This window comes from Gekko japonicus, unplaced genomic scaffold (genome assembly GCF_001447785.1).
Source record: "Gekko japonicus isolate JY-2015 unplaced genomic scaffold, Gekko_japonicus_V1.1 scaffold1896, whole genome shotgun sequence".
In the NCBI taxonomy this organism is placed as follows: Eukaryota; Metazoa; Chordata; class Lepidosauria; order Squamata; family Gekkonidae; genus Gekko; species Gekko japonicus.
Window position 1 is genome coordinate 257,116 of NW_015174324.1, and position 13,234 is coordinate 270,349.

The 13,234-nt window shown below is 46.5% G+C and overlaps 1 protein-coding gene across 1 annotated transcript; it reads right to left on the reverse strand.

The window, feature by feature from the left end:
* Positions 1–221: 221 nt before the first annotated feature.
* On the reverse strand, positions 222–12,011 carry BAG2 (BCL2 associated athanogene 2). The gene is made up of 3 exons (XM_015424233.1): positions 11,482–12,011; positions 4,027–4,136; positions 222–644 (listed from the first exon to the last, which is right to left on the reverse strand). Exons 1-3 carry the CDS (start codon positions 11,775–11,777, stop codon positions 244–246), a joined length of 807 nt encoding a protein of 268 aa, XP_015279719.1. The 5' UTR covers positions 11,778–12,011; the 3' UTR covers positions 222–243.
* Between the last annotated feature and the right edge of the window lie 1,223 nt (positions 12,012–13,234).

Sequence of the window (13,234 nt, forward strand, 5' to 3'; positions counted from 1 at the left end):
TTTAACTGATCTTCACCTTATCTCCAATGGAGTCAGGAACATTTTACCCCCAGTATAAGGTAAGGGTATTTCCTCGGATTCTCTTCTTCCAGCTATGCTTCTGTGTGCTCTGAACAACCAAGGACTGAGTTAGGCAGAAGTTCTGTGTTCAATCAGATTTCCACAGTATAAGCAAAGCACTGAGAAAGCGCCATGAGCAGCATTCCTTTTTTTTTGTGAGCTTTGTGGAAACAGGGATAGCTTTTAATCTTTTCCATTGTTGCAGAGGTGCCTGGTAGTTGCCTTCTGATGCTCTAGGAGCATGATGGATTTTTCAGAGTTTTCTATATTCCTTAGTAGAATCTCTAGCCGTCTCTTGATTTTCTTCTGATCTTCTATAGCACATCCAATAACAACTGACTGGAATTTCTGATCGATGGGTCCAGATGGTACCTCAGATGTACATGCCCCATAAAGTGACACTAAGCGGCTCTTGGAGTCTTCTAAGTCATCTAAGAGTTTACTGACTATTTCGTCAATCATCCGTGTAGCATGAAACAGTGACTCCTGCTGCTGGGGATTTCGGATGGTTTCTACGGAAACCTCAACTGTGAGGGTTCTACCCATCAGACGTTTGGCAGTCAGATTGAGCTCTTCTCTTTCACCTGCATTTGAAAGTGAAACACTTTGAACTGAAGCTTCCTACAACACCGAAGTATCATATGGAGACTGAAAAGTATTGTGTTACTTGAACACTCTAATGCCTTCCAAAGCGGAATCATACCCTTCTAAGGTCACTGAAGTCTCAAAAAGTCACTAAAGTCTCAGAAAAGTGTAAATCTGCTTAGGATGGCACTGCTAGCCTTCTATTGCAGGTCCGGAAGTTAGAGTGGCACTGTTATTGCACATCACTAGAAGTGGCTCTTTGAGAGGCTGACAATCTTTACTAGCAGCTCTCCATACTAGATAAATCCGTTAACATGCTGTATGAAATAACTATGGGTTGGATCCAACAATGTGGGGGGAAATACGGAGAAAAAAGGGGAAGGATCTCTCTTGGGCCAGAGGCCACCAGGAGGTTCTTATTACTAGAGCACAACACTCTTCCAGGGGCATATTGGGAGAGGTGGTCCCGAAGATATGTAGGTCTCTGACTGCTAATGGCCTTAAATGTCAAGACCAAGACCCTGAACCAGATGTGGTGCTCCAATGGGAGCCAGTGCAGCTCAAGCAGCACTGGATGAATGTGTACCGTTCGAAGGGTCCCCATAATTTATTTATTCGATTTTTATCCCACTGTCCCTACCAAGGCAGGCTCAGGGCGGCTTACATTAAAAGGATTAAAAATATATTAAAACACAAATGCCTATAAAAATGAATTATATGTTGTCTTTCCGATTCCCTATGAAAACATTGTTAGTCCCTTGTCTAAAAGTATAACGGTAAATCACTTTGAGCCCACTTGTGGGGAAAGTGATTAATAAATCAAAAGCATTAATATTAATACAATACAGCTTCATAAAACACATAAATATAACAAAGCACAATACAAAATAGAATAAAGTGCTGGTGGCGGTAACATCCTGGGCCATGATAGGATGGCCCAAAGTATGGCCCCCATCAGTATCTAGCATGACAGGCTGTTGGTGTTAGCATAGAGGGCCTTGACAATTTAGTTATTATTGTTAGAAGTGGCTCCTAATCGGCCTGGTGGAAGAGCTCCATTTTACAGGCCCTGCAGAACTGTACAAAGTCCCACAGGGCCCTGATGTCTTCTGGGAGCTCATTCCACCAGTGTGGAGCCACTACTGAGAAGGCCCTGGCAGAGGCCAGTCTGGTGTCTTTCGGTCCAGGGAGGGCCAAGCGGTTTTGAGACCCTGACCTCAGTGCTTTCTGGGAAACATGCGGGGAAAGGCGGTCCCTCAGGTAGGCAGGCCCCAGCCAATATAGGGCTTTAAAGGTCAAAACCAGCACCTTGATGCGAATCTGGTATGCTACTGGCAGCCAATGCAATGCCTTCAGCACAGGCTGGATGTGCTCCCGCATAGGGAGACCCATCAACAGCCTGGCAGCCGCATTTTGCACCAGCTGCACCTTCCGGAGTTGCGACAAGGGAAGCCCCGTGTAGAGAACATTGCAGTAGTCTAGTCTCGAGGTGACCATTGCATGGATCACTGTTACCAGATCATTGCATTCGAGGAAGGGAACCAAGTGCCTGATCAACCGAAGATGGTAAAAGGCTGTATTGACAGTGGCTGCTACCTGGGCCTCCATTGTTAAAGCCACGTCCTGTAGCACCCAGAGAGTCGGACTGGCCACCCAACAACAGATATAGCTGGGTGTCATCTGCATATTGGTGACACCCTAGCCCGTGCCTCCAGGCAATCTGGGCAAGGAGGCACATGTAGATGTTGAATACTTACCTACTTACCTAAGGGACCACATTTCCCCACATGTTCCCCAGAGAGCACTAAGATCAGGATCCCAAAACTGCCTGGGTCTCCCGGGCCCTAAAGAAGCCAGGCTCGCCACAACAAGGGCCACGGCCTTTTCTGTGGCGGCCCCTTACTGGTGGAACGAGCTCCCAGATGACATCAGGGCCCTGCGGGGCCTATTACAGTTCCGCAGGGCCTGTAAAACGGAGCTCTTTGACCAGGCTTTCAATTAGGGTGCCGCCTTTTAACATCAAGGCCCTGGCCCCAACATCAGCACCAACTCATTGATCAACAGCCTGGCAGGAGCCTGGACTATGGCAGTAGGCAACCATTCTAGTGTTGAAACAACACCACTATCTCTTATTAACTTCTAATCTCTGAGAATTTAGGATTTTATATGCTGTAATTTTAATTTATTTCTGTATTTTAACATATTTCCAGTGTGTGTGTGTGTGTGTGTGTGAGTATACACATACATATATACACACATACACACACACACACACTGTAAGCCACCCTGAGCCTGCCAAGGCAGGGAGGGTGGGATACAAATTAAATAAATAACATTGGGGAGAGCACTGTCCTTTGAGGCACTCAGCAGATCAGGGGTGCCTTCGGGACATCTGATCCCTGAGCGCCACCCGATGTGGCGAAAGGAGACGAGCCATTGCAAGGCAATCCCCTGCACACCCATGTTGGTGAGGCGGTGGATCAGTAGCTGATGGTCGACCATGTCGAACACTGCCAACAGGTCCAACAACAACAGCACCGCCCTGATCCAGATGCCTCCAGAGGTCGTCTGTGAGGGTGACCACTGCCATCTCTGTCACATGGCCTGGGCGGAAGCTGGACTGGAAAGGGTCTAGCATGGAAGTAAGAACCCACGTGGCCACGTTATGGACCAGTTGGAGCTTCCGGGTCAGGCACAAGGGTAGGCTAGTGTAGAGCGAATTACAGTAGTCTATCCCGGAGGTGACGTTGCATGGATTACTGTGGATAGGTTGGGGCGAGATAGGTAGGAAGCTAGCTGCCTAATCTGGCGCAGTTGGAACAACGCCAGCTTGACAACCTTCGCAACCCGGGCTTCCATAGACAAGGTGGCATCCAGAATCACGCCCAGACTCTGGACTGTTGGAGCCAGTGATAGGGGCACTCTGTCAAGAGCTGGGAGTTGACTATCCAGCCATGGCTCCCCCCGATGCAGCCAGAGAACCTCCGTCTTATCCAGATTCAGTTTCAGCCAGCTCTGCTTTAACCATCCAACCACAGCCTTGAGACCCTCAGTTAGATTTACAGGAGTGGTGTCTGTTCGGCCGTCCATCAACAGAAACAGCTGGGTGTCATCGGCATATTGATGACATCCAGCCCGAAACTCTGTGCTAGCTGGGCGAGGGGGTGCATATAGATGTTAAATAACATTGGGAAGATAAGTGCCCCCTGGGGAACCCTGCATTCAAACAGGTACCTTGGGGGACACTGACCCTTCCAGCGCCACCGTCTGTCTCCGATCTGCTTATGGAAACTTTCTCTGTTTGCTTGATCAGCCTTATGTTTTTTAATCTTCTTCTGGGCAAATAGAGACATACAAGTAAGAAATTTACTAAGCTCCCACCTTCACTGATATTCCTCATATCTTGGCTGTTCTGTATATTATGGATCATTTCCAGAAGAGATTCTTTTTCTTGTTCCATTGATGATGCTGCATCCCGCAAGGCTTCAACCCTAAGGGTGGGGGAAAGGAAGAGGAACAATTGAGAAAATAATGTACACCCTGAAAACAACACTTATAAACACATACACTGGATAAAAATGCAAACACAGCAAGTGACAAGTTGCCCCAAACAGTACTAATTTATTTCACAAACTAGAATGAACAATTTCCTACTTTTTCATCTCCTGGTTTTGGCCCAAAATGCCATTCTTTCTACCTTGAAGAGCTAAGAGCTGATCCAGCCCCTCACTACTGAGGGTGTTTGTGTGTGATGGCTTCACATAAGCATATGAGGGGCTTCAAATGGGACAAACGGGGAAGAAAGAGCAGTCCAGTCCATGAAGTCCACAGTCACTTTCCCCACCTTTCCTCCTTGAATACCCTACCTTGAAGGGTCATAAATCTCTTCCGCTCAGCCTAAAGTAGCAACAGTTATCACAGGAAGAAAGATGGGGGAAAGGACCCATACGATAATGTGATCCAGGTAAAATCCTACAGTGTGTGTAGGAAGGGCATAAGGAGTTGTAGACATCAACCACCTGATCCATTGGCCCAGTATTTCTGTGCTTATTACTGAAAGGAGCACATCAAATTCAAGTGGCTGAGAGGCAGGTTCCAAAGCAAACTTCCATTAGTATATGTCAAAGGGGCCTTAACAATTTACCAACTACATTATTTCTGAGTTAGATCATGCCTGAAAACAACATTTACAAATATCTGGTTAACAATTATTTTGAAAACTTAGTATTTGCAGATCATCTTTAGGCTGCTGCTTTATTTTTTTACCAGTAGCAAGAACATAGTGTAGTGGTTAGAATGTCAGACTAGGATCTGAGAGACCTAGATTTTGTTGGAAAAATTGGTAATAGTTAGATATTCAGATATTGCAATGGATCTTTGCTTCACTGGAGAGAAGGCATTTTCTTCTATGTAAAAATCTTTATTTCTAAGGGAAGGGTTCGCAGGAAATCTACAAAACAAAGACACCTACGACTACATCTTTACACTTTGAACACATGGTCTACAACAATGGATTATTATTATTCTTGACCCCTAGAAGGAAATCATCTGAATAGATTAACTAATTATTGTTAGTAAGTAGGATTCAGTTTCCTGGGCTTTCTCTCCATTGGCTCTGTGCCAGGTTCCCTGAGGTAAACACACATTAACCTTATAATGACTGAATTTGAGTCCGAATCCAAGGCTAACCATTCAACATCACAGTAATCCATTGATGCAGAAGAGGCTGAAGTGGACCGGTTCTATGAAGACCTACAACACCTCTTAGAACTAACACCAAAAAAAGATGTCCTCATCATCATAGGGGACTGGAATGCTAAAGTACGAAGTCAAAAGTAAACAGAATAATAACAAGTTTGGCCTTGGAGAACAAAATGAATCAGGGCAAAGGTTAACAGAGTTTTGTCCAGAGAACATGCTGGTCATAGCGAACACCCTCTTCCAACAACCTAAGAGGCGACATCACCAGATGGGCAAAACCGAAATCAGATTGACTATATAATTTGCAGTCAAAGATGGAGAAGCTCAATACAGTCAATAAAAACAAGACCTAGAGCTGACTGTGGCTCAGATCATGAGCTACTCATTGCAAAATTTAGACTTAAACTGAAGAAAGTTGGGAAAACCACTAGGTCATTCAGGTTGGACCTAGATCACATCCCTGATGAATATACAGTGGAAGTGAAGAATAGGTTTAAGGGACTAGATTTGATAGAGTGCCTGAAGAACTATTGATGGAGGTTCATGACATTGTACAGGAGGCAGCAATCACCACCATCCAAAGAAAAAGAAGTGCAAGAAAGCAAAGAGGCTGTCTGGTGAGGCTTTACAAATAGCAAAGAAGGAAAGTGAAAGGCAAAGGTGAAAAGGAAAGATTTTACCCAACCGAATGCAGATTTCCAGAGATCAGCAAGGAGAGATAAGGCGGCTTTCTTGAATGAACAATGCAAAGTAATAGAGGAAAGCAATAGAATGGGAAGGGCTAGAGATCACTTCAAGAAAATTGGAGAAATCAAGGGAGCGTTCCATGCAAAGCTGGCCATGATAAAGGTCAAAAACGGTAGGGACCTAACAGAAGCAGAAGAGATTAGGAAAAGATGGCAAAAATACACAGAAGAACTATACAAGAAAGACCTCGACGTCCTTGACAACCACGACGGTATAATCACTGACCTCGAGCCAGACATTCTGCAATGTGAAGTTAAATGGGCCTTAGAAAGCATTACTAACAACAAAGCTAGTGGAAGTGATGATATCCCAGCTGAGCTATTCAAAGTCTTAAAAGATGATGCTGTTAAAGTGCTGCACTCAATTTGCCAGCAAATTTGGAAAACGCAACAGTGGCCACAGGATTGGAAAAGGTCAGTATACATTCCAATCCCAAAGAAGGGCAATGCCAAGGAATGTTCAAACTATCGCACAATTGCACTCATATCACACGCTAGCAAGGTCATGCTCAAGATCCTACAAGCTAGGCTTCAACAGTACATGGATAGAGAACTGCCAGAAGTACAAGCTGGGTTTCGAAGAGGTAGAGGAACGAGAGATCAAATTGCCAACATTCGTTGGATTATGGAGAAAGCAAGAGAGTACCAGAAAAACATCTACTTCTGCTTCATTGACTATGCTAAAGCTTTTGACTGTGTGGATCACAACAAACTATGGCAGGTCCTTAAAGAGATGGGAGTACCAGACCACCTCACATGTCTCTTGAGAAACCTGTATAAGGGCCAAGAAGCGACAGTTAGAACCGGATACGGAACAACTGATTGGTTCAGCATAGGAAAAGGAGTACGACAAGGATGTATACTGTCACCTTGCTTATTTAATATATATGCAGAGTACATCATGCGAAATGCTGGCCTGGATGAATCACAAGCGGGAATTAAGATTGCTGGGGAAAAGATCAACAACCTCAGATATGCAGACGATACCACTCTAATGGCAGAAAGTGAAGAGGACCTAAAGAGCCTCTTGCTCAGGGTAAAAGAGGAGAGCGCAAAAGTGGGCTTGAAGCTCAACATCAAAAAAACTAAGATCATGGCATCCGGCCCCATCACTCCTTGGCAAATAGAAGGGGAAGTCGTGGAAGTAGTGACAGACTTCACGTTCCTGGGATCCCAGATCACCGCAGACTGTGACTGCAGCCATGAAATTAAAAGACGCCTGCTCCTTGGGAGGAAAGCGATGGCGAACCTAAACAGCATGATAAAAAGTAGAGACATCACCCTGCCAACAAAAGTCCGCATGGTCAAAGCAATGGTATTCCCAGTAGTCATGTATGGCTGTGAGAGTTGGACTATAAGGAAGGCCGAGCGCCGAAGAATAGATTCTTTTGAACTATGGTGCTGGAGAAGACTCTTGAGAGTCCCTTGGACTGCAAGAAGATCAAATCAGTCAATCCTAAAAGAAATCAACCCTGACTGTTCCCTGGAAGGCCAGATAATGAAACTGAAGCTCAAATACTTTGGCCACCAAATGAGAAGGGAGCACTCACTGGAGAAGACCCTGATGCTGGGAAAGATTGAAGGTCAAAGAAGACGGGGACGGCAAAGGATGAGATGGTTAGACAGTGTCACACCCCCATCTTTTAAAAGGGTTCCAGAGGAGATCTGGGAAATTATAGGCCAGTCAGTCTGATGTCAATACCAGGTAAATTGGTGGAAACTGTTATTAAGGAAAGAATTAGTAGGGACATTGATGAACAAAAACTAGAGGCAGACTCAGCATGGGTTCCTCATCAAAGGCTCCTAAGTACAGTGTGTGACTGCAATAAAAAAGGCCAATGCTATGCTCGGGATAATTAGGAAGGGAAATGAAAACAAATCAGCCAGTATCATAATGCCTGGAGAGGGTGGGAGCTCAGACAGGTACAATGCCCTAGACTCCAACCTCCACACCAGCCATTTCCTCCTGGGGAATCATTGTTGCTAATCTCCAGGTGAGGGCTGGAGATCACTCAGAATTACAGGTGCTCTTTGGACGGCAGAGATCAGTTCCCCTGGAGAAAATGGTGGGCTCTGTGTCATTATACCCTGCTGAGGTGGCCCCCCATGACAGCCAGTGTGACGTAGCAGTTAGTGCTTCAGAGCAGGGTCTGCCAAACCCAGGTTCTTCCTGTGGAAGCTGAATGGGTGATTTCAGCTCACTCACAGACTTTCAGCCTAACCTACCTCACATGGTTGTTCAGATCCAAAGGGGGAGAGGAGAATGATGTGAGCTGCTTTGGTCCCCACTGTGGAGAAAGACTGTAATTTTCCTAGGTAGAGGGGGGGAGAAGAGAGATGGAAAGCTGAAGTTAGAAGGGCAGATAAAGGTACACCAATGGTTGGCTGGAAAGAAGTTAGGGTTGCCACCTCCAGGTTGGGAAATTCCTGGAGATTTAATAGGTGGAGCCTGGAGAGGGTGGGATTTGAGGTGGTTGGGTCCTCAAACAGGTACAATGCCATAGATTCCACCCTCCAAACCAGATGTTTCCTCCTGGGGAACCATTGTTTCCAATCTCCAGGGGAGGGCTGGAGATCACTCAGAATTACAAATGCTTTTCAGACAGCCAAAATCTCTTCCCCTGGAGGAAATGGTAATCTCTGTATCATTATACCTTGCTGAGGTCACCACAGCAAATTGATGCTGAGTGATCAAGGCCTTATTCCTAGTTAGGATATAAAATGGGCACCTTTGGAATTCTAACACAGTGTGGTGGGCAGAGCCAACCACAAAATGTCAGAGAATTAAGTTATGTGTAACATTAACAGTAACTCTTCAACTTTAAAAGCTGAAGCTCTGTTTAATGATACCTTTTAAAATGAATATATTGTTTTAAAAGTATTTTCCTCCATACACACAGCTTAGCTTCAGTCACACAGTGAAGTCCCTTATGCTGTGGTGCCAGCTGCTGCCAAAGCAACATTTAAAAAAAATATGCACAGCCAAATGTATTTCCAATGGCTACTCAGAAGTCTTGCTGGACAAAAGCCCTGTCTGGCTCTGCTCACTTTCTAAAAACACTTGGTGGGCATCAGGATAGATGTCACTGGGTACCATGGAGCCTACGGGCACTATGTTGGGGACCCTCATTTTAGCCTTTAATATTCCTGGCAACTCAGGTTGTATTCCTAAGCACAGTTGTCGGGTGTAAGTGGCATTTATGTTTGTGTAAAAGGCTTACGATTGCACAGCAGACATTCCTTGCAGTCCAGGCACAGATCCCGATAAGCAAAAAAAAAACTGCCCAGACTCCCTAAACGTTCTGCAATGACAGCTGGGACTCCCAGGTCTCTGCTAGTTTGGAACTATTTATAGGCCTCTCCCACCAGAGCACCTGTGTGTTTCACTCACAACCCTGGCCCATCTTCCAGCAGCATGTCTTCCTCATTCTTACATAGATGAAGGGTAAGTGTGAGGTAACCCAAGCTTGCTATGAAGGTGAAACATACCAGTATCAGGCCCCTAGCCAGGATTTTGTAATTCAGGGGGCCTTTAAGTAAGTCAGGGGGCATTGATGTCACAAAATAAAAAATAAAATAAAAATTTAAAAACTCACTTTTGTGGCGTTCGCACTCTGCTTACGGTACCTACATGGGAAAACGAGCCATGCTTGGGGAAGGGGCGGTGGTGGGGAGTCCTCCAGGTTCTGGGTGGCCCAGAGAGCCTGGGGGCTGGATGGAAGTCAGGGGGCCAGGCCCCGAAATACCCCACTGTAGCTACAGGCCTAACCAGTACCCACCACTTGGAGTCCCATGTGTGACGCAGCAGCACATGCATGCCCCTATTCAACTGGTGAATGCTGAACCATGACAATTACTTGCATATGGGAAGCCGTCATCAAAACACAACAATAAGTGTTTCTTTGTTAACACTTACAAATCAGTAATGGAGACAATCAGCAGAAACTATGTATCTGTAAGCAAGCAGCAAAGAAAGAAACTTCCAATTCAAAAAGTTTTGAAAAATAAAGGAGAGTACCCTGTATTACTCTTACTCCTGATTCCTAGTGCTACAGAAGTCCACTTTCTTCTGGTCTCATATTGACCCTACCCCAACCTACACTTTCCAAAGAACTTTCAACTACATCTGCATGAAAAGAGAATGACTCAAAGCCAATATGATCCACTTAAGTACTAAACTTGGAACTGAAAGATCTGGATTCGAATCCATGCTCCAATAAGGACTCCCTGTGAAATCTTTGGCAAATTGTATCAACCGCTCTACTCTGTATATTAAAACTATAATGGCTAAAAGGGCTGCTGACATGGCGGGGGGTTAATGGATATGTTTCCTTATCAAGTGGTGCAATCCTAAGAGTTATGCCCTTATAAATCCATTGTCTTCAGTGGATTTAGAAGCATATAACTTTGCTTAGGACTGCACCGTAGAACAGGCTTTGTCATTTTTGGCATGGCAGCTTCCCTCTGGAAGTTGTTTTTAGAACATCAAAATGTCTTATTACTGGTGCCTCCCCTCCCCTGTGGTAGTGCTCCAAACACCACCCAGCTCAGCCCAGGCAAATTTCCCTGCCTTAGGGTGGATTTTTAAATCGCTCTATCTTATTTATCATTCTTAACTACTCCTGAAAACAGTCTTCCTTTAGCTACTCTGGTTGTGTGAACATAGCAGCGTGATAGAAAAGGATAAGGAATAATTTAAGGAAGGTCTACCTCCTAAGTGACACTTTTAAACTTAAAAATAAGTTCTTATTCAGCTCACACATTTCTGATGCAATTCAGAGCCCCCAGAATTCACTGACCTAGGATGTTTCTTCTGGTTATGATAAAATCACGTTTTTGCTTCTTCTTCTTCTTCTTTTTTAACCATTCAAGTCTTGACATCCCATCTGGAGATATGGCAAGCCCCCCAAGCAAGGCAAATTGACTCTGGCCCCGATGACCAAAGGGAACGGAAACGTTTGGCAAATGTAAAGCTTCCCTGAGATGATTATCATTAAGATGGTCAGCGTTCGTGTGTTCCCCTGGACAAACTTCTTGTTCCCTGCCAAGCAGGTGAAATCGTGCCCATCCTCACACCGGGAAAACCCATACGGCTGCCACTGGGGGTGGGAGAAAACTCTGAATGAATTAACTAATTATTTAAAAAAAAAAAAGTAATCATGTTTGTCATGGCGGGGACATATAAGAGGCACCCCCTCCTTACGAAAAACAGTCACTTTTTATCTCGGTTTCCAAATTAAATGTTTTTGGGTTTTTTTGCCGCAATTGAGCAGCGTCTTTTCCGAGCCAAACCCGGGTTTGCGCAGCTGCTCCCCGGCCTCCTCAGACCTCCCCCCACGACCAAAGCCCTTGTCTCTCAACCCACCCCCACCCCGCCGGCCGAGCTTACCTCCGTTCCAGCTGGTCAAGGCTCTCCACCAGGCGGCTGGAGCGGTCCGCCATGGAAGTGGAGCGGAAAAAGCGGCCTCGGACCTGCCCACCGCCCGGTTGCTGGGCTGCTTCGCCGCCGCCGCCGCCACTCTTCACGCTGCTGCTAATCTTGGCCTGGGCCATAGCGGGCCCGGCGCGCAAGGAGAGAAAGGTGGCCGCCTCTGCGACTTGCCCAGGGAGAGTCCCTGCAGGCTGTGGCGACAACGCCGCTCCTAGATTCACACCCGCGTCGCTGCCAAAGAAGGGAACGCGCATTCCCCGCCCAAGTCATCCCTTCGTTGTCGATCTCTCTCTCAGCGTTTCAGGAGCCCTTAAGCAGGCGGAAGCAGAAGTCCCGGAGCTCACGGCTGACAAGTAATTAACCCTGGCTGGCGGCCAAGAGCCATAGGCGGGCTGAGAGGCAGGGAGCAGAGAAAAAGGTACTCTCGCATACTCGCACATGCTCAGAGGCCCTCATCCTCATTAAAAGTAAACTGCGGGCTTGTGGCACTAAGGTCACATGGTCATTTTGATCGGGTTTCTCCGCTGTTCTCTCGCATTTAAAATTGCTGATCAGAAGCTGCATCCACCACCAAAGTGTGCTCAAAGTGCAATAAATCAGTAAGGCAATGGGCAACAAAGATATAAACTCTGCAGCTGAGTCAAGAGTCAAAATTTAAAGGGGAAAGCAACTAGAAAAGAAACTGAGCCAAGCTATGGCATGAATGCACACAAATATCTTGGGAAATGAATAAACAAATATGTAAACTTTAAAACAAAATGGAAAACAAATGGAAAATGACAGTATCATCCCCCAGTATCATCCCCCCCCCCCCAAAGTCTAATTACTGTAAATCCAAAACCACAGGAAAGCTTGCACCTCTGGCGTGCTCGCTCTCTCCTTCCCCCTCTCTTCCCTCTACACAGGAGGGGGATTCGGCTTTGTAGTGCTCCCGCCCACCACAATTAAACAAGCTGTGACTGCAGCAGCCCAGGAAGGAAGCAGCCAGAGAATTTAATCATCCTGAGCTCAGCCAAACAGCTGTGCGCTCAGGAGTAAAAATTAGTGCATGTAGCGCACAGGACTCACCTTAACGGGAAAACACTTTGGAGAATGCATGGCCCAGCTGCCTGGCGGTGGAGGTACCAGAGAGGGAAGAGGCACACCTCCCCCCATCCCAGGGGCTCTGAGTCTCTGCAGCATAGGCTGGGGACTAGGGAGCAAACTACCCCTGCGGCCGAACCCCCCCCCTTGCAAAGGCACTCCATGTGCAGCCTCCAGGCTCCAACTCCTCCAAGCTGAACTGAGGGCTGCTGGGAGCTGGGGGTGGGGCAGGAAGCAAGCCCCCGCCCTGACCTCCCTCCCAGTTCCAACCCTCCACTTTCAAAATGGTGTGAGGGGCGGGGAGGGGGATGGCAAGGCTCTTGCTGGGTGCTGGGTGCTGGGGGGGGGCTGGAAAAGTTTGTGGAGGCCTTGCACCCCTCAGCCCCCCTGAAGTTGACGCCTATGTGTCTACTAGTCAGCCTCCTTGCTCTTTGTTCTAGCTGTTGTCTCTTAGGGGGATGTGAAGACTAAGAAAAACAGGTTGCTTACCAGTAACTGGTGATCTTCGAGTGGTCATCTGTGCATTCACACCAATGGGATCTAGTGCGCCTGCGCTGGATCTGCCGGTGCCTAGCAAGCTCTCTTAAAAGGATTTTCGTGCCTGGCCCAACTGAGCATGCTCAGGAGC